This window comes from Crotalus tigris, unplaced genomic scaffold, assembly GCF_016545835.1.
Source record: "Crotalus tigris isolate CLP2741 ecotype Arizona unplaced genomic scaffold, ASM1654583v1 scf7180000020270.473046, whole genome shotgun sequence".
Lineage (NCBI taxonomy): Eukaryota > Metazoa > Chordata > Lepidosauria > Squamata > Viperidae > Crotalus > Crotalus tigris.
Genome location: NW_024097939.1, coordinates 392,264 through 416,748, shown reverse-complemented (window position 1 = coordinate 416,748; position 24,485 = coordinate 392,264). Strand labels below are relative to the sequence as shown.

The 24,485-nt window shown below is 40.3% G+C and overlaps 2 protein-coding genes, 1 long non-coding RNA gene and 2 other non-coding genes across 23 annotated transcripts in view; 4 read left to right on the top strand and 1 right to left on the bottom strand.

Moving 5' to 3' along the window:
* Positions 1-5,228: 5,228 nt before the first annotated feature.
* On the top strand, positions 5,229-17,763 carry LOC120318592. Of its 14 annotated transcripts, none has more exons than XM_039366408.1 (7): positions 5,229-5,533; positions 5,972-6,125; positions 6,994-8,094; positions 11,864-11,916; positions 12,405-12,519; positions 14,085-14,969; positions 15,069-17,763. In XM_039366408.1, the coding sequence occupies exons 1-3, from the start codon at positions 5,428-5,430 to the stop codon at positions 7,727-7,729; spliced, it is 996 nt and encodes a 331-aa protein (XP_039222342.1). In that variant the 5' UTR covers positions 5,229-5,427; the 3' UTR covers positions 7,730-8,094; positions 11,864-11,916; positions 12,405-12,519; positions 14,085-14,969; positions 15,069-17,763. The 14 variants fall into 14 exon arrangements, 12 of the variants coding, with proteins under 12 accessions (XP_039222342.1, XP_039222333.1, XP_039222339.1 ...); XM_039366399.1 differs by having other exon boundaries at positions 10,127-11,916; XM_039366405.1 differs by having other exon boundaries at positions 6,994-11,083.
* On the top strand, positions 6,317-6,458 carry LOC120318595. Its single transcript, XR_005559539.1, has one exon. It is a non-coding gene; the product is annotated as a small nucleolar RNA SNORA13 (small nucleolar RNA).
* On the top strand, positions 11,989-12,116 carry LOC120318594. The gene has a single exon (XR_005559538.1). It is a non-coding gene; the product is annotated as a small nucleolar RNA SNORA13 (small nucleolar RNA).
* Positions 17,764-18,605: 842 nt separating the features above from the next.
* EPB41L4A (erythrocyte membrane protein band 4.1 like 4A) overlaps positions 18,606-24,485 on the bottom strand; it is a 92,736-nt gene continuing 86,856 nt past the window's right edge. For all 6 annotated transcript variants that reach the window (XM_039366391.1, XM_039366393.1, XM_039366394.1 and 3 more), the window contains exons 21-23: positions 21,032-21,142; positions 20,499-20,580; positions 18,606-20,409 (exon numbers count right to left, since the gene is read on the bottom strand). In XM_039366391.1, the coding sequence (XP_039222325.1) occupies positions 20,281-20,409; positions 20,499-20,580; positions 21,032-21,142 (322 nt within the window). In that variant the 3' untranslated portion in view covers positions 18,606-20,280. The remainder of the gene's footprint in view (positions 20,410-20,498; positions 20,581-21,031; positions 21,143-24,485) is intronic.
* On the top strand, positions 21,320-24,478 carry LOC120318593. Its single transcript, XR_005559537.1, has 3 exons — positions 21,320-22,103; positions 22,542-22,621; positions 23,875-24,478. It is a non-coding gene; the product is annotated as an uncharacterized LOC120318593 (long non-coding RNA).

The following is a 24,485-nucleotide window of genomic DNA, read 5'->3' as shown; positions in this document are numbered from 1 at the left end:
GCCCTCATAAGACCTGACTGGTTATTCCTTTGCTCCTTGCCATTCCCATTCATCTAGGAAAGGCAAATCTTTCTGCTGGCTCCTGTGTGGACCATCTACCAAAACCTGCCTTTTTCTTTTAGGAAATGTTTTCTCCTCACTAGTCTCATATCCTTCCTTGGTAGATCAACATATATTGTACAGCAAGGGAGAACCAATAGTTCATCTTTGTAGAAACTATGTTCCTCTGCTGCAACTTGAATGTATAAAAGAGAGAAACAGAAACTTTGTAAGGGAGGTTGGGAAAGCAAGGGAAGCAAGCTTTTTCTAAAACAGGCAGAAACCAAATGGGCACCCACTGGGTAAAGTAAGGATTGAGCAGACCCTTCTAGGATAGTTCATTGACTCAACGAGCCATTGGATAAACCCAGAGAATATAGGTACAAAGAATATGGGTGCAAAGCAAGCCAGGCTAAAATGGTTGCTTGTTGTTGTTGTTGTTAATTGCGAAGTCGTGTCCGACCCATCGCGATCCCATGGACAATGTTCCTCCAGGTCTCCCTGTCCTCTACCATCTAAAATGGTTGCAGGAGGCAGTAACCAGCTATTGAAGGGCTAAGGATATATCATGCAATGCAGCAAATTGGAGTTGGAGCTCCAATTGTGTCACATGATCATGCCAGTCAGCAACAACAGTTCCAGCAGTCCTGGTTGCCATCATTAAGCAAGAACCACATGGACTTTAAGTGGGATCTCAAGTGATCATGACTTCTGATTTCCAACTGGCTTCCCCATTGACTTTGTTTGGGAGAAGTTGAGAGGGAACTTCAGAAACTATGTAAATGTGACCATGGGGATGCTGCAAGAGCCAGAACTCTGAGGGCTGGTTGTAATTACCACTTATTCAATGCTGTCATAACTTTGAACAATCTCTGAATGAATGGTTGTGATCTGAGGGCCACCTTTAATTGAACAGAATGAAGTGCTAGAGACCATCTGCTCTGAAGGGCTCAAGACAACTCAGGTTGGAAAACCATTTTCAATCAAAGCTGGAAATCATAGGCACGAGGTCTACTTACAATGGGAGGTGGGTGGGAGGGGAGAGGAAGATAATGTAATCTGTTTCTGCACTGGTAATAGGCCAAGCAAAAAGTGCAGATCTGATCTTAGCCAGAGGATAGGTTGTTCTTTACATCTAAGTGCTCTTTGTTTCTATAATACTTCTCAACAGATCAGCTTCATAATCAATAATAACACAACTTTGGACTCACACAGAATAGGAATGAAACCAACATCTTTATTTTGTTGCTTAAGTCCTGATTTTAAACCCAGCTCCAGTGCTGCAAATGAATCAACCAGAGCAAAAAAAGAAGAAGAAGAAGAAGAAGACAGTAATAAATGCCTGCTTTATAGCCAGAATGGTAACCATGTGTTTAACAAACATGCACATGTCTGGTTTAGGCGTTGCAATCCAATCCAATAACCGTTTTAAGGCTCTTGTGGAATAACACAGATTGAAACAGTCTGGGGCAAGCGCAGAGTGAAGAAAAATTCTACAGCAGCATTCAATAAAGTTGTAGAAGATATTTTGAAAGATGGATAATCATTACTGTCCTTCAAATGAAACTAGCTAACCCTTGTAGATTTGAGCATCATCCAAAAACATGCAGTTACCTACTGACTAGTTTTGAAACAAGGATAACACAAAAAGTAAAAATCCAACATGGATGTTAATATATGCTTGAAAGACATTCTTGCAGTATGACTTAATTAGTTTCTCATCAGAGGTTAATAATGTCTGATCAAACAAGATCTGTTCTTTATAAAATCCATACAGTGTGATGGTTCTGACAGATGAAACCCTTCAAAAGAACTTGTTTTTTGTTTACCTTAAAGAATCTTTTATTCAGGAAACAAAGTGTTGGCACTACATAGTTGAACCCAAAAACTAAATTTTCCTCCCCTGGATACAAAGTAACAAAGCACAATTCCCACCCCCAATAAACAGTCATAAAGCACATTCCCCAATTAGCTTGAAGCGCGCGGGCTTTCTCCCCAGTTCTCCAGCCCGCCAAAACGTTATTAGCTCAGGACCCAGTTTGTCCTTGGATTCCCACGGCAGAGTTATTATTATTATGACTAACTGAACTCTCATCCCAATCCCCCCTCCCAGCACAAACTAATTCTAAAAGCATAGAGGAAATACTGCATTTTCATCTATTGTCAAAGCAAGAACATCCAATGTTAGCAGCATTGACATCCAGTTTAACATCTTTATCATATCTAACTTGCATTAATAAGTATACCCACCATGATAGATCTACACCTTGATTTTCCATCTCTTGCTTAGATTTTAAATTCTCTTCAGAATTTAGAATATCTCTGTATGTCCATATTTTCTCAAAGTTAACTAAATTTGAATGTATAAATGCTTCCATTGTTGAAAGCCATCCTGGAATTTTCAAATATATTTTACATTTTATTTTTTCCCATGTTAATAGTAATGTGTTTCTTATAATGAAACAATAATAACATGGGCAAAGAACTTTGGATATAATATAATATTAGAAAAATGGCAAAACTTGTGGGAAAGAAATTATAAACTGACAATGTCAACTTCTTATAAAGAAAATGTATATAAAAGATTTTTGCAAAGTAATAGTGTAACCATATGGTGATTTATGCTGACCTTGTCATAAGTAACCAAAAGTGCTTTTTCTCCATTTTGCCTGGAAATGACACAATGTACAGTATGTTCAGAATACTTTTGATTATAAGCAATGGTTGCAAAACCATTGTTCATGATTTGATTTGTATAAAATAAAGTGAATGATAAATACATTTTTCCTAGAGAGGTATCAGGAATTTTTAATAATGAGAAGCTGTTCTATTTTTTAAGTGAGAGGGTGTTTTTTTCTGTATTTATTCCTAAGTATTGGACTTCTGGAGACCCCTGGTGGTTTTGCAAGTAAAACTGAAAATGACAAATTTTGTGAATACTGTATGTGCTTGTTGTCTACTCATTTGAGCCAATGCTTTATTAATTACATAGGAAGCTAATTATTTCAGAATGCAATTATTAGGCTCCAATTCTAGTATATCTACTGAATATAAGGCTTATTTGAAAGTGGGATTTATATTTAAGTAACTATACATAGGATCAGTTTACATTCAATTTACATGTAAAACAATGGAAATAATTTCTTATAATCAGGCTTGTCTCCCACAATATGGACAAGATTGTAATCATCTTCACCTGTCTCCTGGAACAATTTAAAGCTTTTTCATTTTCTTCACCCAATTATTTGTCTTCCTCTTTCTTCTTACTTTGTCAATGATGTAGCCTCTAATCTGCCCCATCAGGTATGGAACACATGTGAGATTCTGCTTGCTGATTAATAAGGGGATTTTTTTTCCACCAAATTTGCTATGTATTCAGGTTGAGATTATATGTATAAATTTATTTCATACTTCTACATTTCAGTCCTGACTCTTGAAATTAACATAGGCATAGTAAAACATCTGTCTGTATATGTGCATATAGTTTACTCTATTTACCATGCATGTAAATATTAACAATCCAATTTATGGCACAAAGCTTTAATCAATCCCCTTCAAAAACACAACACATTCAATACAGATGTTCCTTAGTCCTCAGAAGAGCTTGGTTTTTATTATTTTATTAAACAAAATCAAAGTAAGGATAGGTGTAATTTCAATCAGGGGAGTGGGTGCTGCAAATGAAACACAGCAATTCAACTGCAAACTTCTCATTTATCACTTGTTTCTCTAAAACTGACCATGTTGGTTTGAACAATTCTAATTGGTGGATGTCTTTAGCAGCCAAGCCTCACGGGGCTTTAAAGGACAAAGAGCACTTTAAATTGCCATAATTTATTTAGAATACTAGTAGGAGCCAATGCCAATTCTATAGCTGTCAAGCCCCACTATGCCCAGGCTAAAGCTATTTTTATTAAGATGGACTATAACATAACTTGTGAGTCTGGTTGTGCTGTACCTCCGTGCTGTACCTTATTCTTCTAATAATTCAGTGAATAAGGAAGGCATCTGATAATACTTTCAAGTTCTAGATTTTAAAAAGTCTTCAACTCCTTTCGCTTTAGTAATAATTCCTGCATATTTCCAACACAGTTCTGCCACTTTTACAATCAATTCACTCGTTTGTTAAATATGTTTGAGAAAAAAAAGTAAAATGTTTCACAGCCAGGAGATGAATCTGATGAGGAGTATTCCTTACTTGAAGCACTAGGAACAGCTTGAATAAAGAATATGAATTTCTACCCCTAAAGCAAGATTTGCATCCTTCTGTACAATTTTTAGGAGAACTGTTTCAGAAAAACATATCTTTTGCATGTACCGTAGCTCTGTTCTTACTTCCTCTTTTTCCATCTCATATTCATTTGTCAAATTAAATTAAAACTTTATGCTTGTTCCATAATGCATCTGTTAATCATCAAAAAGACACAAAAAACTTTTCCCCCAGATCATAAATCTCCATAAAAAGGAGACTGTTCCTTGCAAAAAATACATCTGAGGTTCTCTGTAATCAAAACCATTCTTTTGTGCAACATAAGTTAATTGGTATGACTGCAAGTCACATTTAAAGCCAGGAATTAGGACATCTTTTGTTAGTTTTTCAGAAATGCTTTAATTTTCTTTTTCTTTTCTGGTTCTTCAAGATCCACATAGTTTTCCATTAAAACAAGATATAGTCACTTTTGCTGTAAAAACTTCTGTTTGCCATTGATTTTTCAACTTGTATTATCCTAGGAAAGATAGTAAGCAGGACCTGTGTGATAAAATAGGGGACTCACTTTCACCAAAAAAATTAACCAGTTTTATTACTGATCTTAAGAAGACAAAAGACTGCAATTCAAATTTATATGGTCCTGTTATGCCCATATGGCTGTTCAATTTTTTTCTGGAAGCCTTTAGAGTTTTGTTTTCCTTGCCACTGAAATCAAAGAGGAGATTATCAATCACGTGGCGGAAAAAAGTATGGAAATTGCGTTGGATATGTTTATTACTTTGAAAACATATATGGCTTAAGTCAGCATTGTTCAAATTTGGAAACTTTAAGATGTGTGGACTTCAACTCCCAGAATCCCTCTGGGCTCCATTTAAAAAAAAAAAAAAAAACCTATAGAGACAATATAGGCAGACTACCAAAAAAAAAAAAAAGCGTATCTCTCTATATTCTGCTGTGATTTGTCAACCGCTGATAGGGGGCGGAGAAAGCCATCCGTAGCTGACGCAATCCTCATTCTTTCTTTCGCTAATTGCAGAGGAAAGGGCGGGAGCGTCCGCCCGTTCTGCTCGTGCAGATTTACAGGGACGGACCGAGGGCCTGCCTTCCTTCCCGCTCCCCCCCCCTTTAACTTCTCGCCGAGAGCAGCTGCCTGCCTTTCCACCCCCGCCGTTCCGGCAATGGCTTGTCCTGGAGCAAAAAGCATAAAGGGAACCGAAGACAAGGACGGACGTCCTTCTCTTTCTGGCGCGCGAGGGGAGCTGAGTTGTCTCGGCGGTTATGGAGGTAAGCAGAGCGGGTCAGAAGAGATCTGTGTACAGCCTGCATTGGCCACCCATTGGTGGAGCCTGCAGCCTGGGAGAGGATGGAGGCAAGATGGTGTTTTTAGGGCCGGGGAAAAGATAGAAACCGCTCTGGTATCGTTGCACTACAAATCCGAGTTGCGCGTGTTAATAAGTGCGGCGCCTCGGGATTATTAAGGAAACCCGGCTTGCAGTGTTGCAAAAATCTCGCTCGCAAGTAACCTGAGCCTCCGAAGTAAAGTTCTACCGCATTGGCATTAGGCGGTTTATGGAGCGGAGTTAGGATTGCAACGAAAAGACAGCCCCATTCCTTGAACCCCCGTGAGAACTTAAGTCGGTGCAAACCTAGAAAAAAAATTCGCCCGAGCAGATCCTGGGGTAGATAAGAAAGCGTGCCTCCATTGAGCCACCTCTCCTCTAGGCAACGAAGCGCACCGGGCTAGGCGCACGGCGAAGCCTCGGCGGGTCCCCGGCCGGATTTTGGGAGCGCGGCGACGACGACTTCCGGCACCCCTCGTGACGTTTCTCCGGAAAGGCCGCCGATTGCGAGGCACGCGACCAGGAAAAAGCACATGGTGAGTCCGAACTCAACGGGGAGACCTTTGCATCCCGCTTGATTTTAGACGCTTTTGAGTTACAGCTTCACTCTTCCTGGCAGCGTGAGTGTGACACTCTTGATAAACTCCATGCACGGAACAATGTCTTACTTACTGCATGATGTGCGAGCATGCAAAGCATCCGCATTTGTGCAGTTAATTTCGGTCCTTGCCTTTTTAGTGTTGCCCGTTCGTTTTGGTTGCTAATGAATGTGGTGTCAGAGAAGGCATAAAGCAGGTTTCCCCTATTGCAGTTTTTTCTTTACAACACTCGGGATTATTCCTTTGGAGTTTGCTGCGTATGGAACAAAACTATGTCCTAAAACCAAGGATAACTTTAAATACATCATTGTGTAAGTTGCTGCTTTTGAAAACATTTCCTAGTGCAGTTTATAAAGTATAATCTGTTCCATGCTAGGATTGCTGAGGATAAATGATTGATAAAGGTACTTGGCAACAGCTGTGATCTGCAGACCTAGCGGCAGTTAAATTGGGTGCGAATTCAGCGCAGCTGCCATTTTTTTCTGCACACACAATTGCAGCTTGACAGGCTGATATCTCCCTTTGTATTGGTTCTGTGGAGGGCAATCTGACCCGATAGGGCCACATTGCCTGAGAATTTGCCCCCACCCCTCCAGTAGCTGGATTCCACTCCAGGATCCTACCGCCTGGAGGGAAGGGACCGGTCAACAGTCTTTTATAGCATTGGGGACACTGAGTCACCACAGGTGACCTGCTATAGGGACTAACGCTATCAGCCACTGGTGCTAAAGGGATATTCCTTGGAGTCTTTCTCTCTCCATCTGGGTGCAGGGTAGTAATTGAACCATTTCTGTTCCTCTAATAGGATGTCAAATAATTCCGGCCCTCAACTGTCCCAGGGAATTCCCGACTCCCCCACCAGGAAGAAAGAGAAAGCCTCCACAATGGAGGTGGCAGAGAGGCTGAAGGCAAAGGCCAAGGCTCAGTCCACCGGAAAGTCCTCAAAAACAGCAGAAAAGGAGGCTAGCAGGCACCAGGTCCTAGAAAGGGAATTATCCAGGGCACGTCAACCGGCTCCAGGGGACGCGGATATTAACACATCTACTCCAACTGTGATGTCGCTGTGTGAACCCCAGCTAGTTCCCTCTAACCTAGCCCCAAAGGCCTGGTCCCCTCAAAGGGAGGCCGTGCAACTAGAACCCGTCAAATTTAGCCAGGGTCTAGAATCGCAGAGGGTTGCCACTCCAGGCACGTTACAATCTGGGACACAAGCTACCTTTACGCCCACCGCAGCAGGGCTCCGCCCCTCTAAGCCACAGGCAGCGTGGCCTGATCAATTTCAGGCCATGATTGCTCAGGCCTTTGCTCAGTTTATGGCCTCTTCAGTTGGTCAGCGGTCCCAACAAGTTCCAGCAGCACCTTCACGACCATCTCATCAGGCTGAGGAGCCGGCACCTTTCACAGGCCTGTTTGACCAATCTTTGTTTGGCCTGCTGCTTCTCAAGGCGTGCTCTTCAGCTAACATGCCTCAGAACAGGAGGCTCAGCCGGCTCCTTCTACATCCCAGGGCCCGAACCCACAGTATTCTGAGCCGGTGGTGACACAGAAGCATATTCCTTGCCCCCCCCCCTTCCGCAATACAGTGCAGAAGCAGTGGGCGAACCTGGGATCTCTTTCCACTCCGGGGGTCTCAGAGAGAAATCTATTTAATGTGGCACCTTCCTTCGCATCCTTGCTGGAGGTTCCCCTGATAGATGAACCACTAAACTCTCTATTTTCTAGTTCTACTATTCCAGGGGAAATGGCCAAAGCACTCAAAGCAGAAGACAAGAAATTTGAATCTGCCCTTTGCAGATCCCATCAGGCTTCAGCATGGGCGGTCAAGGCGTCTACATCCCTGGCCTTCTTTGCCCGGGTCTCCATCATGTGGCTGCGTGAGCTCCAAGACTTGGTGCCCCCTGACCAGGTTTGTGTCCATCAGACCCTGACTAAGTTAGTGGCCGCATCGCAGTACATGGCTGATGCTTCCCTCCATGCTGCAAGGTATTCCTCACGGGCCATAGCAGCAGACATCTCAGCCCGTAGGCTTCTATGGCTCAAGAACTGGCATGCGGACCTGAAGGCCAAATGGTGTCTGGCTATTCAGCCTTATAATGGGAGACATCTCTTTGGTGAAGCCCTCAACCCTTATCTCGTAGAGGGCAAGGACAAGCGTAAAACCATGATAAAAATGAGTAAGAGAGGGGATTGGCAATCAGGTAGCGGTACTTCACACCATTATTTTCGCAGGCAGTCCTCCCGTCCAGCTTCGAATTGGGACTGGCCTCAACCCCCCAGTACCTTTACCCAGAGACCAGACACAGGGCAAAGACACAGTTCCAGACCAAGCAGCCCTTTCAAAGCTCAGGAGGGCATCCCTTCAGAAGAACCAAGTGACTCCAGGGATGTTTCCCCCATAGGTGGTTGACTGTCCCTCTATGCCAATGTATGGGAAGGCACCGCCACAGACTCCTGGGTATTAAATACCATCACTCGTGGTCTAGCCCTGGAATTCTGATCCAGTCCTCCAGAACATTTTCAGTCTTGTCCTACCCCCAAGAACACGAACAAGGCGGACCTCATGTCAGAGGCCATTTCCCACTTATCACAGATAAGGGCCATAGAACCAGTGCCAGAAGATCAGAAGGGGCGGGGATTTTACTCCAATCTTTTTGTCATTCCAAAGACTTTGGGGGGCTAAAGGGCAATTTTGGATCTAAAGAGTCTACATTACTACCTAACTTATAGGAAGTTCAAGATGTAGTTGCTTCAATCAAGCCTAACCAGCATCAGAAAAGGGGACTTCCTGACATCAATAGACTTAACGGAGGCATACTTGCACATTCCTATCCTCCCTGGGCATCGCATGTTCCTCAGATTTTGCTATGCCCACCAGCATTATCAATACAGAGCCCTTCCATTTGGTCTCTCCTCGGCCCCCCGGGTTTTAACGAGGATATTGGCAGTGCTGGCCGCCCACCTGAGACAAATTCCAATCCGTGTCCAGTGCTATCTGGACGATATTCTAATACAATCTCCATCCTTCCAGCAGGCTCAATCGGACATAGCCCCCACCATCAAAATCCTTCAGACTTACGGGTTTTCTGACAATTTTCAGAAAAGCCAGACGGTTCCAGCCACCTGTTCTCCTCCATTTGGGGGCGGTCATCAACACAAATGCACAGTCTGTCTGTCACAGGACTGAAAGGACAGCATACAGGCCCTAGTTCTTTGGGTTCAGAGGGAGCAGGTGGTCTCCCTGGCGTTGTCACAACTCCTTGAGAAGATGGTGTCCTGTATAGCAATTGTACCTTGGGCACGTCTTCACGCCAGGGAACTACAGTGGATTTTGCTTCCGTTCCAGAGGCTACGCGTCAGTGCCTCCAACTGGAAGGTTCGAGTTCCGTGTCAGGTGTTGAACTCCCTTTGTTGGTGGGCATCCCCAGCAATGGCAAGGGTCACCCAGTTCAAGAAACCAGTCAGGATTACCCTGGCAATGGACACCAGTCTCTTCGGCTGGGGAGCACACCTTCAGTCAGAATTGGCTCAGGCCCGGTGGTCCCAGACAGACTTACAGAACAATATAAACTGGTTGAAGCTCAGGGCTATACATCTAGCCTTATGCCACTTCAGCAGCAGGATGGCGGGACAACGTGTCCTTGTGCTGACAGATAATTATTGCTGCAAAGGTTCATGTGAACAGACGGGGGAACCAGATCCAGACCTCTCATGGAAGAGGCCCATTGGTTGGGGACTTGGGCAGAAAACAATCTGTCTTCCATCAGAGCGGAACACATCTCCGGAGAGGCAAATCAGCAGGTGGACTCCTTGAGCAGGGCCACAGTGGATTACTCCAAGTGGTGCCTGGAACCCGACTTGTTCAGGGAGATCGTGGACAGGTTTGATAACCCGGTGTTAGACCTCTTTGCCTCCAACCAACTCCAAAGGTTTTTTTCCAGGTTCTCATCCCGGGGAGCAGAAGGGACGGATGCCCTCCACAGTCCTTGGCCCAGGAAGCTGTTGTACGCCTTTCATCCCCTCCCCCTGATCTTGGCAACAGTCCGCAAGATTCTGCACGAATGGGCGGAGGTCATCCTGATTGCTTCACATTGGCCGAGGTGTCCGTGTTTCGCCGACCTGGTGGAGCTTTCCATCTCTCACCTGTGGATTCCTACAGATTGTATCGTCCTCAGCCAGGGAGTTCTTCAGCATCCAGATCCCCAGTGGCTCCAACTAACCTGGCATTTGAACGGCGGGCCTTGACCCGAAACTCATATTCGTTGAGGATGATAGCAATGATTCCGCAATCCAGGCGCCCCTCCATGAATAGGATTTATGATGCCACATGGAGGAGTTTCTGTGCCTGGTGTTCAGGTCACAGAGTGGAACTTTCAGACATCACTATTCCGGTTGTTCTAGAATTCCTGATGGATGGGTTGGATAAGGGGTTACCCGCAGACAAGTTTCAGCCCTTTCCACGATGATCGTGTGTGACAATTCCGCCCCCTTGGCGCAACACCCTACGGTGCGTTCCTAAAAGGGACAACCAACACCAAGCCTCCGGCGGTCCGCCATTATCCTTGGGACCTACCCCGTGTTTTGCAGGTCCTCGCCACCCTTTGAGCCCATTACCACGCGCTCCCTGAAACTATTGTCTATGAAGGTGGCTTTCCTTGTAGCAGTCACGTCGGCCAGGTGAATTTCAGAATTGGCCGCCCTCTCCATCAGAGAGGACCTGTGTGTTTTCCATGCAAATAGGGTGACTCTGCGCCTGGATCCTTCCTTTGTTCCCAGAAGGTGGTGCTTCCTAGCTTCTGTCCTAATCCAACTCACGAACTAGAAAAACAATGGCATACTCTGGACGTTCGCAGGACCCTGTGGCGTTACATCAAACCTCTGCCTTCCGTTAATCCAAGGTACTGTTCATTACCTTTCAACCCTCGTCCATGGGTCAGAAGGTTTCCTCCTTGACTGTAGGCAACTGGATCCAGGATTGCATTGCTCAAGCTTATTGGTCCCAATCATTGACCATCCCCAGTTGCATCACTGCCCATTCCACCCGCAGTGCAGCTACATTGGCAGCTTGGGATATCCAGGCACCTATTGGGGAGATCTGCAGGGCAGCAACATGGTCCTCACCTTCCCCGTTTGTCAAGCATTATAAGATTGACAAATTTGCCTCCTTGGATGCTTCGGACAGAGGGTGTTACAGCAAGTGGTATCTACCAGTGGAACTCAGGCCCAAACTGCTTCCCTCCCCCCTTAGGGACAACAGGGCTTTGGTATGTCCCACTAGTGGATTTTCCATCCAATCTTGCTGGAGAAGGGGTGTTTGTTGTCTTACCTGAACGCCTTTTCTCAGCATGATGGAGAATCCACACCCTCCCCTTTTTAGTATCTGTTTGGTCCTGTGTACAGGATAGGATGAGTACGCGTCAGACTAACGTCTGCGCCTCGCCTTCGTCACAAACGGGTGCTCTTGCACAGCAGAGGCATAGCAACTTTTTAGACTTAGTCTTATTGCAGCAGGAAGATTAAGATAACCCACTAGTGGATTCTCCATCATCATGCTGAGAAAAGGCGTTCAGGTAAGACAACGTCCCTCCTCTCCTTTACACTCGGGTAGTAACTAGAATGTAACAATACAAGTACTGTAATGACCTTGTAAAGATTCAATTTTTTAGTATGTTTTTCAGACGTGAACAAGAAAAAGCTGCCATTTTGAATGAAAACAATGCTTAGAATGCAGGTATGGATCCTACAAAAACTATTTCTTATCAGTTAATAGATTAAAAATTTAGAATTTTAGGATGTAAAATTTTGCCTTTGTGTTGCCCATTCACACTGGCTTTAGTGAATGTGGTGTCAGAAAAGGCATACATCAACTCTAGTTGTAATGTGTTCATGAATGTATTATTCATTTTTCTCTGCATTTCAGCTAGAACACACTCCTTTGAAGAATATTACGCTTCTTTGGCATCTGCAGGAATAACTAGATATTTAAAATTTGACATTAGTTCATCTATACATATGATCTTTATTTTTTGTCTCATCAGAATATATCTGAAATGTCTAGTTTGTTCCTATGGTTTTTATTTATATATTGGCATGCAATTAATATCATTACTGTTTTTTTGTTTTGTTTTTCAAAAAATACCTAATGTTTGGAAATTATTTTTACATTTGCAGCTTGTTTTTTTATACCCTTATAACATGTTCTTTCTTAACATTATACAGTTAAGCTGCCCGGTGGATTCCTTGACCTTTCCATCTTCTAAATTTATACCTTTCGGTGCTATTTGAGTTGGTGATATTAAAAAGTACATCAGGATACAGTTTTGCTGCCTTTCAGGTATTCTGCCCCCTTTTTTTTACTTTAATATAGTGTTTCTCCTATATTGCTGGCTCTCTACCTATAGTACACCAGTTGTAGTTCCTTGACAATCTGCAAACATACCACTGATTTGAGTGCCATACAACGGCATAATTTTGCTGCATTTTTCAATTTTTGGATGGATTACCAGTTGGAATAGGAATGGTTTGGTTTGGGGAGGCTTTCTACTCCTGTTGCTACCTTACCTTCCCCTTAAACCATTTCCAGGAATGGCACAACATCATGAGCTGACAGGACTCCATAATGATCCAGATCTAAAGAAAATGTTATTTAGAGTATGCATAAGTATGCCTGTCACTCATCTTAAACTGAACTTATTTTTCTCCTGAAATTGCTCAACAGGGAAAGAAAGACATGTTGGAATGTTTAAAGAAGTGCTGAAAATTGTGAAGTGATTGTTCCTGTTTGCTCCAAACGTTTGCTTTTTGTTCCTGTCTGCTTTTTCCCATTCAAAGAGGAAATTTTGTATAGGGCTTTTGGAAGCTTAACCTGCTTTCCAATCAACTAGGTTTAGCTTTGCAAATTCTCTCTCAGTTTCTTGGTTTTAACTGTTTCTGTCTGTCTACCCATTTCCTTTCCTCTATTCTCATTTTGGCCTTCCACTGCAAATAAAATTTAGCATGCCTCTTACTATTACAAGGTTATATTTCTTTTCTAAACATTCACACTTTTTCTCCCTCCCCATACTTCAGACAATATCTTAAATTGGACATTACTGAGTTACCGTAAATGCCGGCATATAAGACGACTTCCGCGAGCGCTGAAATCTGCGCCAAAGACGGGGGTCGTCTTATACGCCGAGTCGTCTTATACGCCGGAAATACTGGTAGTCTCTGGCGTATAAGACGACATTCTAGGAATGCGGCCCGGCTATAAAGACGGGTCGTCTTATACGCCGGGTCGCCTTGTACACCGGCATTTACGGTAAATGTGTATTTTTTTCCTGTTCCTTGTAGTTTGTAGAATGACTGATCCAGAAAATAAAAAGAGAGAAGATGGGCTTTTTGCAAAAAAACTGGCAAAAGAACCATTGTTCCGAGGCAGTTTCACAGCATCTCTGTAAATTTATTTCCCAAGAGGAGGGAAAAAAAACTTGAAAATGGCTTCCGGTTGAAAGAGGCATTTTTGCTTGTTGCTATTTTCCAAACATAAAGGAAACGCTGCAGTTTGAACATCACACCATTTCTGAGGCATAACTGAGACAATCTTGGACATCAGCCTGAGTTTCACTTCAGTTTGAGGAATCCAAAGATCTGACAGATTTCCCAAGTGGTAGTCAACTTGAAGAGGAGAGCTATTCAAATTCCTATATTTTTGAAACACAAGAAGTGAAGATACAATGCTCTGAAAACAAATTTCCTTTTTCACAATTTGACATCAATACTTGAGGGGGCACCAGCTCTGGTGGACAACACTAAAGAGTTTATTGCTCTCTGCAACATAGAATTAAACATTTTTCATCTTTATTTTGTATCATGAAAAAAGTTGTTCTGTGCTTAGGTTGTACAATTTTTTTTTCCTAGATCTTGCTGCAAGAATATGAATTGTACTCGGACCACCTCCTTGCAACACAGGCTTTTTATTGCACTACTGGAGGATGTTAGCACTGAAGTTGAGAACACCAGTTACATTTCACAAATATCAGGTGTTTGAATAGTACTTGGCTAATAAAGGAAAGATATTGGCTGTATTTTGAAATCTGATGAAAAAGATATACAGAGTTTCAGCATTGAGCAATTTTGGCTAGTGGACTTAGCTTCTGTAATTTAATGTAAAACATTTCTATGAATATGGCCACAGGTTGTGGTCCTGTTTATAAAACCACATACTTTTGATTGCATTAATGATTCTGAAGTAAGCTATTTTGTTTTATCTGTTAACGTATTGGATTTTGGTCAGTAATAATAATAAATAATAAACCCTTTATTATCAAAGTATAACATGTATACAGTGAAATTGGGTGAGCCTCCCTCTATGCCCCCCCCTCACCACAAACTTGCGGTGACTACAAACCCCCCAACTTATTTCACCCTGTGAACTAATTGCACATCACGCCGGCCTCACGAGTCTGTCATGCATAAAGTTATAAAGTTATGTCCCATTCAGAAGCCTGACAGCTCATGGATAAAAGGTGTTCTTCAACCTGTTAGTACAGCTGGCTATGTTTCTGTATCTCCTACCCAATAGTAGGAGAGTAAAAAGGTACCAACCAGGGTGTGAGTCATCCGAGAATTTTCCTCACTCTGCCTAGGCAACGGGCCCTGGCGATGTCATCTGGTGGAGTCAGAACAGCCCACAATGCCTTGTGCCGTGCTCACCACTCTCTGCAATACCTTCCTGTTCACGGCTGTCAGGCCAGCATACCAAACCACAATACAATATGTGAGAATGCTTTCAATAGTAGACCGGTAGGTCATGAGTCGTTCTACCCTGTTCTTCCACAAAACCCTGAGGAAGTGGAGTCTCTGTTGGCCTTTCTTGGTTTTAACTGTTTCTGTCTGTATTAGTTTTCCAGGTAAGATCTTCACAGAGGTAGACTCCCAGGAATTTGAAGGAGGAAACTCGCACAGTAACTATAATAAGCTAATTTAATACTTATAGCTATTTAATAACAGTTCAGAGTTATTGCAAATTGGGTGTTTGGCAACCAGCTTGCATTTATGACTCCATGACCTGCAGTCATGTGATCACAATTTGTAATCTTGCCAGTTTCTAGGAAGCTGGATTCACTTAATGATTGCTGTAAAAATTATAAAATCATGTCTGGCTCAGTTTATGACCTCAGTATTTTACAACAAATTCTGGTTCCAATTGTAAGTCGAGCACTATCTGTATCTACTGGAGAATCGTCACTCTGCAACAAATAGAGCTGGAGATCATAGTTCTTAAAATGGATCGATTGTGAAAGCAAATTCAAATCATGATTTCTGGATTCTAGTTAAATCACAAACATTTCCTTTGTTAGGAAATGCTACTGCAAATATATTTTATTTTTGATCGTTGTATTTGCATGAATCACTTGGCATTAAAATTTATATAGTCAGAAAATAGAAAACATTAACTGAGGAGCATCTGGGTGACTGCAAGCTGCTATCTCATATATTCCTAATTGCACTGAGCATGCAGATAACCCGCACTGTCGATCTTCACATTAGTCACCTGGGACTATGTATTTGCAGAACTGCACACCTGTTGTACGTAGAGAAATAATAAATTGATAGAGGTACAGATTTGGATAGTTTGCCCAAATAAAAACAAGTACATGTCACATCTTTTAGTCTGTATACAGAATGAAATGCTCTCTAATGAGATGCAATTATTCTGGGCAGAACTGGCTCAAGGGAAAAGCAAGTGGCCGAGAAAAGATAGGTTTCCTTGATGTGTGCAGGTATAGGTAGCAGTTCAGGGCAGAAGTGGCTTGGAAAGGTGAATGTGGATATGCTATTCTGGGACCTTGTTCCTTATTGCTGAGACAATTGCAGTAAGGAATAAATATTGGCCAATGTGTGGCAGTGCATTGAGGGAATAAAACGACAATGGAAGATGGATGGGCAAACTGGCATGCACACCATGTGAAGAAGAGTTGGAACAGCCTTATTCAACTTGTTTTCTAACACTCCAAAATTTTATTTATTTATTATAGCCACTAGTGATCTAGGTAGTTATGGCCTTACAAGATTATTGCATAGAGTTGAGCTTCAAGCATTGCAGGCTTTTGTATCGCTGAAGGAAGCAGGCAGCAGTGGCTTCTGCAGCAGTACCAACTATCAGAATGAACTGATCCAGTGAAACTCTTATTTAAATATCTGGTAGGGTATATGCAGGGAGAAATGTCAGGCCCTTCAGAAGCAGAGCACCTTTTCAGATTGGGTCCCCTTGACCATATAATTTGCAGTCAACTGAATAAAAAGGAAGTACAAAATAAGGCAACATATAAAGCAAGACAATACCATTGTTAGTAAAACACTTACGTAAAAGCTGCAGCAACCATTATAATCTATTGGGCAGGTGTCCTGAATCCATCCCTTCTATCCTAATTTGCTCTTAAGATGGTAATGGCGCAGTAGTGATGCAGTGGTTAAAATGCAGTATTGCAGGCTAACTGCCAACTGCCAGCAGTTGGATCCTGACTGGCTCAAGGTTGATTTTATCCTTCTGAGATCAGTGAAACAAAGACCCAGATTGTTGGGGGCACTATACTGACTGTAAACTGCTTACTGCTGTGTAAAGCACTATGAAGTGGTATAGAAGTCTTATTGCTGTTGCTCTATTTCTGATCCAAGTGCCTTTTGATGGCTCAAAGGTATCTTGACTGAACAATGGCAACGCTAATTGTGATGACAGTGGACCAGCAAGCTGAACTTCCATAATAGTGTTTGGTGAGCTTTATATCCCTTATTCTCATGGTTGCCTTCTGAGCAGATTCTCTTCTCCTATGTTGGATGCAGAGCCAAATCCACTGTTTTACTTTCCATGAAAGGAAAAGGGGTAAAAAGTAGTTGAAATATCTCTTCACTGTTAAAGTGAATGAACGGGAAAAAGTTGTGTTCAAAAAGTATCCCAGATACAGAATTTATATGTAACAGCACTACAACCTGCACTCTTCAGCATCTGGCTCCATGTTTGTGAAATATGAGTGGATTTGTCCTTTCCCCTTGTTTTGAAGGGCTGAGTAGCTGGCAAGAAAAAAAAAATACTGTAAAATTTATCACCCACTTGCAGGAGTGTGCACAAAGTAGAAAATATATTTTGTTCTCTTCCTGCAGAATAGTTAGTTGAAAGTTTAGCTGAACCTGAACATCCTGGTAGCCCCAAACTTAGGCTAATAAAAATCCAGAGGCAAATTGAATTTTCAGGGCAAGCTGGTACATGTCAGATCTGGCCAAGATGGATTATAAAATGAACTAAACTCGTGGAAAATGGCTAGGCTACCAATTTGGTCAGGTAAAAAATTATAAAGACTTTGTTTTTGAAAGGTTGGAAACCTTACATGGAGTTTATGTTGAAAAAAAACTCAACTGATGATTTCTCCATCAGATTAACAGTCAAAGAGAATAAGGAAAAGAGTTATGGCAATTCCTCAATAGAAGGGCAGAAGGCATAACTGTTTTCTTTTTTTCATTTCACTTTTTTCTTATTTTCTATCTTTTGTATATTACTGTATTGTAAAATTTTAATAAATTAACAAAATCTGGACAAGGATCAGCTATTGTTGCCTGCCTTATATATATATATACAAGGAAAACTTACACTGAGTTGAAAGGACTGAGAGCTCTTATTCCACACAATTGCTGGTAATCAGATTTATGTGCTAACATCTCCAGCACAAATATCAAGATGGGACATATGGCCCTTTTGACTTTTTGTTCTTACAGCAGCAACTGTTAGTTATCTTGTGCTGAGACACATTACTGGGCTGAAGTTGTCTGTTGAGTTTTTATGGATGAAGATAGACTAGGTTCAGTATCTTAGCCACTACACCACTGATATCAGGGCTCTACTTTTCATGATTAAACAAGCTTTAATCATGCTTCAGTTGAAAAGGAAATTGGTAAATCAAAATCACACAGAACACAAACACAAATATGCTCAGAGGAATCTACTAGATATAATCTTCAAAACTGTTTTAGAAATGGAGGTTATTCGAACCCATTCTTTTTGCAACATTTCCAGTAAAGCTGTCAAGAATAATCTACATCTATCTTGATTTTCTCTATGCCATGGAATTTATAACAAGTCCCTTCAGGGATCTTCAGTGTTGTAACTGCATATCAAGTTCTGTAATTACCTATAATAATATAGTGTCAAGTTTTAATTCAGCTTCAGTTAATGTTACTTCTGGTCGGGTTTAGATCAATTCACTGAAAATTACTGATCAGGTCAGTAGCAAAGAAAGGCTGAAAACTACGAGGTTTATTTTTCTCATTTTGTGTATCATGTTTTTATGTACACAGCACAAGTATCCATTCAACATTAAAAAAAAACAAATGTTAAATGTTGATCCTCCATAAATGATCAAACACACAGAAAAACATCTACAAAAATGTATTAAATCATATTTAATAGGAGAAAAGCAATGGCAAATCAAGTTCATACATTCTGCCTACTGTTCAAATCAGCACTGTCAAAACATGCATTTTTCAAATCTTAATTTGGAGACACATACCGTATTTTCCGGCGTATAAGACGACTTTCTAAACCATGCAAATCTCTGAAGTCGGGGGTCGTCTTATACGCCGGAAAATAAGATACATCAAAAATTGAGTTTGTGCAACCATTTTGGGAGCACTTTTCATGACGGCTATCTTGAATTTGCTGCTCTAAAAACATCAGCATTTTATAATATCTCTTTCAGATGAAACTTTCTTTTCTAGAATTAATACGCAAATCTAGGTTCTCTCCTACATTCAACATGTCTTCCAGTTGGGTTGTATTTATAAATGCTCATCATCAAACCAGTTCAGAAATGTAAATAGGTGCATATGGTAGCAGAAATTTTAATCATATTTCTCTTGGTTTCTTTTTTTAAAACATTGGCTCTTTTTTCTTCCTGTGAAAAGGAAGACAAGGCAACTAATCTATTCATTCAAGGATATCAACTAAGAAAATGTTCTCTGCATTTTTATCATCTTACCCAACAAGGACTTCAGGAAGATTTTGCACAGCATGTATAATCTATTTCTTTCAACCCCGTCTGGTAATAACCATACTGTATTCATTTTTGCTGGAAGTGGTCTTGTGAATTAAATAGCAGAATCATTGCAAATATACTTGAGGAATGAAGTATCCACAGTTCTCCAAATCTTCTTGTTATTTCCAAGTTCTATAAAATTGTACTGCCAAAATTCAACAAGCTACTTATTCTCAGTAGGGAATCAAATTAATTGCAGACATAATATGTCTACCCTCCATGACCCTCCAAAGGATTATTCAGAAAAAATTCAGTCCCTTCAGTAACTTCACTATCAGGTCTGTTGCTGAAAATTTTTAGAAATATCAATAAAAAGGAGTCTGGCTTTACACTTCACTCAAATATGATAGTAACTTGTTTAGAAGACTGCAACATACCTTGAAGATTTATAAAACTGCCATATATGCTTGCCATAGATTTCAAACAAAACCACGTTCTCTCTATTGGTTACTATTATTCAGTGCTTAGAGAACCATGTAGGTATACTGATAACTTTGGGAATATACTGAATTGTATTTTAAAACATTATTTTACTGAGAATTAAAATAATTCATTGAAACGGCATCTGGGTTTGCATAACTGAATAATGCTCTTGATTAATTCCTTGTATCAAGGGTGTTCTATTAGATAGAAAAAGATTCAACACTGTTATGAATAATAAAGTAGTATATTTGCTAGGCAAGTATAGGCATACGAATTATAGCCCTTATAATAAAGAACATCTACTATTGCACCTTTGAAAATGCACTGTTCCTTGAAAATCATTACTTATGCTTCCATTTTAAAAAGATATATTTATGCTGTGCGTCCAATACAATCTGGATAACTTGCATTTTAGTTTTACTCTCACGGTGGCAGCAGCCTTCTTTTTTACTGAAGCTCAAACAGCATCTTCTCCACAGCAATCCAGAATGTTCTTAAAATTATTTTATAGTCTCTTAATTTAAAAAAAAAAAAACCAAACAAACTAAAAGTGTTTATTTGGATTTTGGATTTGCATTCTTCCATAGTCTTGTGTGTGATAAAAATCAGGTCTCTATCTTGAGCCTTGATGCCGGAACAATTTTTATAGTCTTAGCATTGTGTTTTCCATCCACATTGTTGATAGATGTTTGTATTTTTTCTTCTAAAAGGCTGTCCTTAGATCCATTTCGCCGCTGAAGTAAACAAATATTGAACAAATTAAAATCATGTTAAACATCTTTGCACTTTAAATATTCAAGCATGATTAAAAGCCATTACTAACCTGATGAGATACTGCAGTAGTGGGACAATGAGCATCCGAGGAGCGGGTAACCAGGAGTGGAGGCACGAGATCTGCTTTGGCACTGGAAAAGAAAGCAAACTTCAAAATACACAGTGCTTATAAAATAAAAGGAAGGAGCTTGAATTTGTGTAAATCATTCGGTTGCCGATTTTTATCTATCTTTCTATATTTCAGAGATAATTGCATGGTTTTTACTTGGTTCTATTAAAAATTCTTGATGAGGAGGCCTATCTTTTAATTTGAATGTCTAGCAGAGTATGTTATTTCTGAAAATGAGGTCCATCACCCTTCAATAAGGGTGTAGATTCCCTTTCAGTCATCACAGAATGAAGAATTCAGTAACAGGTCACTCCTGGTTTCTAGATCAGAGTGGCCCCTGAATAATTTCCCAGAAAACTAAATATTCTAACAAATATTCCCAGAGCATTCTGTTGTAAGCTGCATGTCTTGTAACTGGCACTGTAATGTTTATCAAACAACCATCCATCTTTCTCGGTGATTAATATACTTACTTCACTTCTGACAGAACAGATCTCTCCCCATCAGAGCACTGGGATCGTCGATAATGGCGATAGCTTCGAGGAGAATGTGAGTGTCTAATGCGAACAGGGTCACCTTGAGTCCTAACGAAGAAATAAATTTCCAGGACCAAATTATTATTTGTTTATAAGAATTACAAAAGATGACTATAATAGAAAAAACATTTCTTCAAAGTACTACATCTATGTCCAAATTCATTTATAAATTTGTGTGTGTGTGTATGTGTGTGTGTGTGTGTGTGTACATAGCCAAGTTTCAGCACCAACACAAAAACTTCAAAAATTAAGGCATTCCTTATTACATCCTGTAGATTTTTAAAATGTTCATAGAAATAAAATTGAAAGTAAATGTCATCTTACAGAATATTCTTTCCTGTGAAAAACAAAGAAATACTTCTTGGCATTTGTTGCAATACTGATGCATATTACAGCTAGGAGTCTAAGTTGAATTAAGACTCCAGTCCTAAAACTCTCTCTTTGACCTTGTAGTTGCTCTTCAAATACTATGAGAAGGGATGCAGTGTTTGCAAACTGGCAGGCGAAAAGAATAATAATGCACATACGTTCGTCAAGGGTAGACTTTGCATTCTAGTTGCAATGCAACTTGTGTCATGATATCATGCATTTTGAATTTAGAAAAAATGCATTCAATCCTGAACAGAACTACAGAATTTCCCTATACAATAGGAAAAAAAATAATAAAATCAGAAAATGAAAATTTTCCTCCCTTTCATAATGAAGGGATCAGGACTTTGAATAAGGTAGTTCTTTCATCTTTGAATCCCCACTTAACTATTCATTGATTTTGTGCCATCAAGTCTGTGTGAATTCTTAAGGGATCACATAGATATTTTTCTCCATGACATTTAACTATAGGGCAACTCTAATAGTTAAGAGTTTGGAAATGTGAGCCACTCAATACAATTTACACTTATTCTTTCAGCCTCTTGCCACACAGAATGTCATATGAAGCTCAACGTTCAGATCAGCTGTACAGATTACTGACAAAAGAATATATAAAAAAAGCTTTGGACACTATAAAAAAGTAAGATATGTCTTTAGATTTATACCCCATCTTTCTTCTCAGCTTGAGAATGTCCAATTTATTTCCCCAATACGTATGAAAGGAATTGAGAGAGACAGATGGTGAATGTCCATTGCTAAGGATGGACTTGAATCTGAGTCTCCCTATACCTAGTCCAACAATCTCATTTCTTCCGATACCCTCTTGGGAGTTTTAAATCATTCATTCCTGCCATTATGTACAGACAGCAGACCATCAAGCAGGGCTAGGTCTGTGTTGTGCAAATATTTTCAGTTATTACAGAACTTTCAGAACAGGCACTTCCTGCCCCCTTTTTTCTGTTCCAAGTTAGGGTGGAAAAAAATTCTAGTAGTATAATTAAAGCTGCACTTTAGATGGATTTGGGCAGTTAACCTTTTCAATCCCCACTAATTTATTTTCATTCTTCTTTCCACATAGTCACAGGAAGACGAAGACCAATTCCATTGACAGGGAATGCCTAGACGAGACTCCCATTTTTGCAGGGCCTCCTTGATAAGGTGAGGAGTAACCAATTCCATAATTGGCAGAGTGAACAGAGGAGTTAGTTAAATTTGCAAGGCTGGGTCTACTTAGAGCTAGAGGGTCTACTTAGAGCTAGATCGATTTAGAGCTAGATCTTGGATTTAGCTAACTGGGCCTATTACGGTAACTCTTTTTCCAATTTGTACAACTTGGACTTCCTTGACCCAGTTTACTATAGGAAGCAAGTCTCTACAAAATGGCAGGTTGAGATACTGGGGAAAAAACATCCTAACAATTATTTTTAAAAAAATAATAATAAGGAAAATGGTGATGTATCTCTGCAAGTCACCTAGAATCAATGAGGCTATATAAATATTCATTCATTCACTCACTCACTCATAAATTATTCTGTCACCATCCTTTTAACATTGGCTAAAGTGCAATATTATTCTCTCTCTTAAAGTTAGAATTTTATACATGCAGCTCTATTTCTAATATTATAACATAAACTATTAGGATAAAGGTTTAAATGTTTCTTTTCATAAGACCTTTGATCCAATACTTGTACCCAAGGAAACTGAGTAAACTGTGTAAGCTCTGAAGGCTTAATTTCTCACAAAAATATGTTTCTGACAGAGAGAACACACTGGTAGATTTTATCCTGACATTTTGGTCATGATTTATTATTATTATTATTATTCAGAACCCACTGAGAAACCTTTATAATTTATCCCAGCCTTAAAAGTTGCTTGTTGTTCACACATTTCCAATAATATTATCTTGAGATTAAAGTCTTACAAACGACATGTGCCTGCATGCACACCGAAAGATAAATATGCTGAAGGAAATGTTTCATGTCTAGCTTTCATGCCTGTACCACTATTCTTAATTCCTACTCAGTGGTGAGTCAGAATCACATTATGATGCAAAACATGATTCAGCTCCTGTCAGAAGCACTTGTTCACATCACCACATGGAAATCCCAGATGGCCAATTATTGGAATGAAACTGGAGCTTGATCTGAAAGGACCAGCTGTGCTTTGGCAATTAGTGATACTATGCTGAGGAAAGAAGGTCAAGGAAGTCAAAGAGTCAGTTGGGATGATCAGAAGAAGAGTACATTTTTAAAACTTTAAAATGGAAGATAGCTTGAAAGTCTCCCCCCAAGTCTCCATGAATGAAAACTCTCTATTAATTAACAGGATATATAACAAAATCACAGGAATGTAGAGATACCACTTAAAGCCAAATTTGATGCAATCGTACCTAAATCCATTATCTGCCGCAGGCATACCGAAAACAGAGGCGACTAAAGTTGATGTGAATAACTCAAGTAAAGATTTGGAGTTTCCCCCACGTTTAGATTTATCATGCAATTTACTGCCGAAGGTACTTGTTGCTAACGAATGCCCTCTGGATGCATCGACTTCAAGTCTCAAAATACTTAGCAATGACCAAGTTCCTAAATAAAAGACGATTTTCTCCAAACAAAACCCATTTCTATGCCTGATGCTGACAGGAATCTCTTTGACAGGCTTTCTCAACTTCATGCCATTCAAAATATTGGACTACAATTCCCATATCATAGCCAACCTCAGCTAAGTTATAGGTAAAGAGGGATTTCTGCAATATCATATTTCAGAACTTTTCCCACACAAGTGAAACTCAAACAAATATAAACTAAGTAATTGTTTCACTTTTATTGGATGTAATATATATATTAGGAGCTTAGTAATTTATTTATTTCTGGGAGGTTACAAACATTAGATCTATGCCTTTTAATATGATATTTGCTGTCTTATTTAATGTTGTATAATCAGCCTCAAACTATGTCCTCATATAGATTTGTATAGGGACAACAATATATTACATCACAACTCCTGTCCAATAAATAAACTC